At 32.2% G+C, this 3,568-nt stretch overlaps 1 protein-coding gene across 1 annotated transcript; it reads right to left on the bottom strand.

Annotated features, from left to right (window-relative positions):
* Positions 1-609: 609 nt before the first annotated feature.
* LOC105462836 (nucleoside diphosphate kinase) lies at positions 610-2,907 on the bottom strand. Its single transcript, XM_011709687.1, has 3 exons — positions 2,677-2,907; positions 1,885-1,986; positions 610-1,135 (listed from the first exon to the last, which is right to left on the bottom strand). Exons 1-3 carry the CDS (start codon positions 2,854-2,856, stop codon positions 905-907), a joined length of 513 nt encoding a protein of 170 aa, XP_011707989.1. The 5' UTR covers positions 2,857-2,907; the 3' UTR covers positions 610-904.
* Between the last annotated feature and the right edge of the window lie 661 nt (positions 2,908-3,568).

Below are 3,568 nucleotides of genomic sequence, written 5' to 3'. Positions count from 1 at the left end.
GTCGATAAAACAGCTTTTCAATTTCAGTGGTATCTGTAAATGAACTTCTTACAATATTGTTCTGTCTCAAACACGTAATTGTATATATAAGTATACATTATTCTTATCTAACATATTAAAACGCCATCTCTTGCAAAATTTGACACTTACTGTTAGACGTAATTTTTGCTGTTTATCATTTTATCTTGTAGTTAAGCATATACGAATTATCATAAATTGCAGTCACAGGGATTTTTTTTCCTAGACTTTCAATCTCAAAAAGCTTTTTATTATTCATGTAACCAGATTCCTGATTTTGTACATACGTATAAGCTACACAACTTTTACACTAATAAAATGTTTACAACAAATGACAACTGTACGAAAAAATGTAATTTTTTAATTTTTATTCGTTTTTCTACAAATTCCTATGTCCCGGAAATACATTTTAAGTCTATTTCAATCCTGTGAAAGGATTTTCAATTCCGTTCTGTATTTTCGGAGAAATCTCTATGACTGCAATATGTTGGTAATTTCGTTCTGTCAGCATCGCCTTAAGATTTGTTTTTAAAAGATTTGTAATTTAAATTAATTAACCTTTTAATTTTGTTAAAAACTGTTTTTCTTTTATAATTTTATTAAAATATCTTTTGTATTTCAGTAAATTATATATGGATTTCCATGAGTTATTCAATAACTCATCTCTTGCTATCTTATAGCCACAATTTAATATTTCAAAATTTTCGATGAATTATACATTTTATTTATTCCATACAAATGTCAGAAAATGTTTTTTCTTCAATCTCAGCTTTGTTTAAACGATTTGTTTGCATGTTAACAGTAAACTTGAGAAGACCCTCTAAGAAAATGCTTGCAGAGAAACGGTAGTGAAACCTCTGAGAAAATCAGTTCTCATCATAGATTCTTATTCATAGATCCATTTCTCAGATGCATGCGTCCAGTCGATCACTTCCTTCTCGCCAAACCAAAGGCTAATCTCTTTTTTGGCTGACTCAACAGAATCAGAGCCGTGGATAATATTGCGTCCTACTTGTATGCAAAGATCGCCACGAATTGTGCCTGGTGCAGAATCCTTAGGATTTGTTTCGCCCAACATTACACGACCAGTTTTTACAACATTCAAGCCTTCCCAAACCTAAAAGTGATTTCATAAATACATATTAATGTAAACATTACTAAATTTTTCCATCTATATTATTGATATTTAGTTCCAGTCAAAATCAAAACAGAACAATACACTATCATGGCATCAAAATACCATCAAAATAGCTCTAAAATGATTATTAAAAGTTACTTCAATCACAATTTAATTAACATTATTTTGACATTATTACTGACATATTTGAATATTATTGATATAACTTTAAGTTTAATATTAATATAACGTAAAATTTATTACAACCTTAGAGCATACATATATTACTGGAAGGAGAATTGTCTATACCGTCCATGCATCTAGCTGAAGCCAACATCTGTGCAAGAGAAAAAGGTATAGATTCCCAATTGTCTGTAATGCGCATATGCCATTCAGTCCCCCACTTAGCCCCGTTTTTCATTTTTTTTTTAAAGATTTTCGAAAAATAAGAAATTAGGCAAAATGGGCTGAATGGGGGCTGAATGGCACATGCGCATTACAGACAATTCGGAATCTATACCTTTCTCTCTCGCACAGATGTTGGCTTCACGTTCAGCATTCTAGGCTACATTCAGAAATTCATGGTATATCATGTTAGCCTTGTTATTCACCGAATGTTAAACAAGGATAAAATAATATCTAAATGCACCTAAGCAAAGTTTCTGAATGCAGCCCTATTCTCCTTCCAGTAATATATATTCTAAGATTACAACAGCAATATTTACAATTATTTGTGTAAAAAAACTCACCATTGGTACAACTGGTCCTGAGCTCATATATTTGACCAAACCTGGGAAGAAGGGTCTCGATGCCAAATCGGCATAATGTTTCTTTAAGAGATCTTCAGAAGGCTGTAACAAAAACAGAATAAATTAGAAAAATAGATGTTTTTTAAACAAGAATATTAAAAATTTAATCGCATTTTTAAAAAAAATTATATTCTATATATATATATATATATATATATATATATATATCATATGTATTTAATTGTCTCATCTTATTGTTTATTAAACTTGCATATTTTTAATTGTACAATAGATGCCTAACTTTGAAACACTTATTTGGAGATCATATTACATTCATCAGTTACAAGCTTTAATTATCATAAAACTTTTTGACCTTCAAAGTCATTGCTATTTCCAGTTCTGATTAGATTTGCTATATGTCATTGTATATCTATATTGAATATTATAGTATTAAATGCTGTATACACTAAAAAGATAATTCTGTTAGTATTGTTGGTATTAGCTGAATAATTCAATTTGAATATATCTACAGATGCTAGATTTGAATGAGTCGCCATTACTCGGCATTTCGGTTCTGAAATATTCTGAATTACCAGTACAATAAAACATTCAAAGCAAGAAATAAAATTAATAACTTTAATTCTGAATCATACAGCCAGTATATCACTTAAATCACTTAAATCATCCAAGATATAATCTCAATAAATCGCGTGGTGTATTCGTGAGTACTTGATTGAAGTTAGCACACAAGAGCATAATGAAATTATGCGTACATAATGAAATTATACTTACCCATAACATCTTCAAAGCCACTAGTTTGAAACCCTTCTCTTCAAATCGTTGAATAATCTTGCCGACCAGACCACGTTGCACGCCGTCTGGTTTAACCATGATAAAGGTACGTTCTTTGATCTCAGCCATAATTAATTTACAGATAATCTGTAGCAGAATCGAAATGGAACACAAGACCATGCGGTGCCGACAAGCCGCAAAAAAGTGAGGGCCAGTACTGCCAGTAGAGGGCGAGGATCCATGTAATATTTGAGCGTTCCGAAATCCATCAAGAAAAAAAAGTGTCGCACCATAGAACTTACAGTACATGGAAGGGGAATGGGGAACCGAATAGTGTCTAATGGAAGTGAGAAAGAGAATCTATATTTTTCTCTCTCACTTAGTTGATTTTTAAAAATCAAGCGCATTGTTTCCCGCTACAGAAATAAAAAGGTGCGCACGTAAGCCGCGCATGCGTAATTGCGAAAATCAACTTAGCAAGAGAGAGATATATATCGGACGTGGATCTCTCTGTTCAACTTATGAGTAGTCCCCTTCCATGTACATACTATAAGTTCTATGGTCGCAACCTTTTAGACCCGTTCTACATGTCATATGTCAGATCGTAAGCCATAAATCATAAGAATTGACCAATCACAGTTAAATGTAAGAAAAATATTCGACTATGATTGATCCATTCTTAGTTAGTATGATATGAGTAATGACTAACGGCTTATTGTAGAAAGCCCCTAAGAAAAATATTCGATTGTAATTGGTCAATTCTTGCGACTTACGGCTTATGACTCGACATACGACGTATTGTAGAAGGGGCCTTAAGCCGGTATCAGACTACGCATTGGAGATTGAAATTAAGATTGAGATTAAGTATGAGATTGAAGCTCAGCCAATGAGA

This window comes from Wasmannia auropunctata, unplaced genomic scaffold (genome assembly GCF_000956235.1).
Source record: "Wasmannia auropunctata unplaced genomic scaffold, wasmannia.A_1.0 LD336092.1, whole genome shotgun sequence".
Taxonomy (NCBI): Eukaryota; Metazoa; Arthropoda; class Insecta; order Hymenoptera; family Formicidae; genus Wasmannia; species Wasmannia auropunctata.
The sequence above is the reverse complement of the archived record's forward strand: the minus strand, read 5'-3'. Positions and strand labels throughout refer to the sequence as shown.

Excerpts from the sequence above, each read along its gene's own strand:
- LOC105462836 (XM_011709687.1), bottom strand. The coding sequence starts at position 2,856 with ATGGTCTTGTGTTCCATTTCGATTCTGCTACAGATTATCTGTAAATTA. Across the intron at positions 1,987-2,676 it reads TGGCTTTGAAGATGTTATGG|CCTTCTGAAGATCTCTTAAA; the intron begins GTAAGTATAATT and ends TTTTTGTTACAG. Across the intron at positions 1,136-1,884 it reads CAGGACCAGTTGTACCAATG|GTTTGGGAAGGCTTGAATGT; the intron begins GTGAGTTTTTTT and ends AATCACTTTTAG.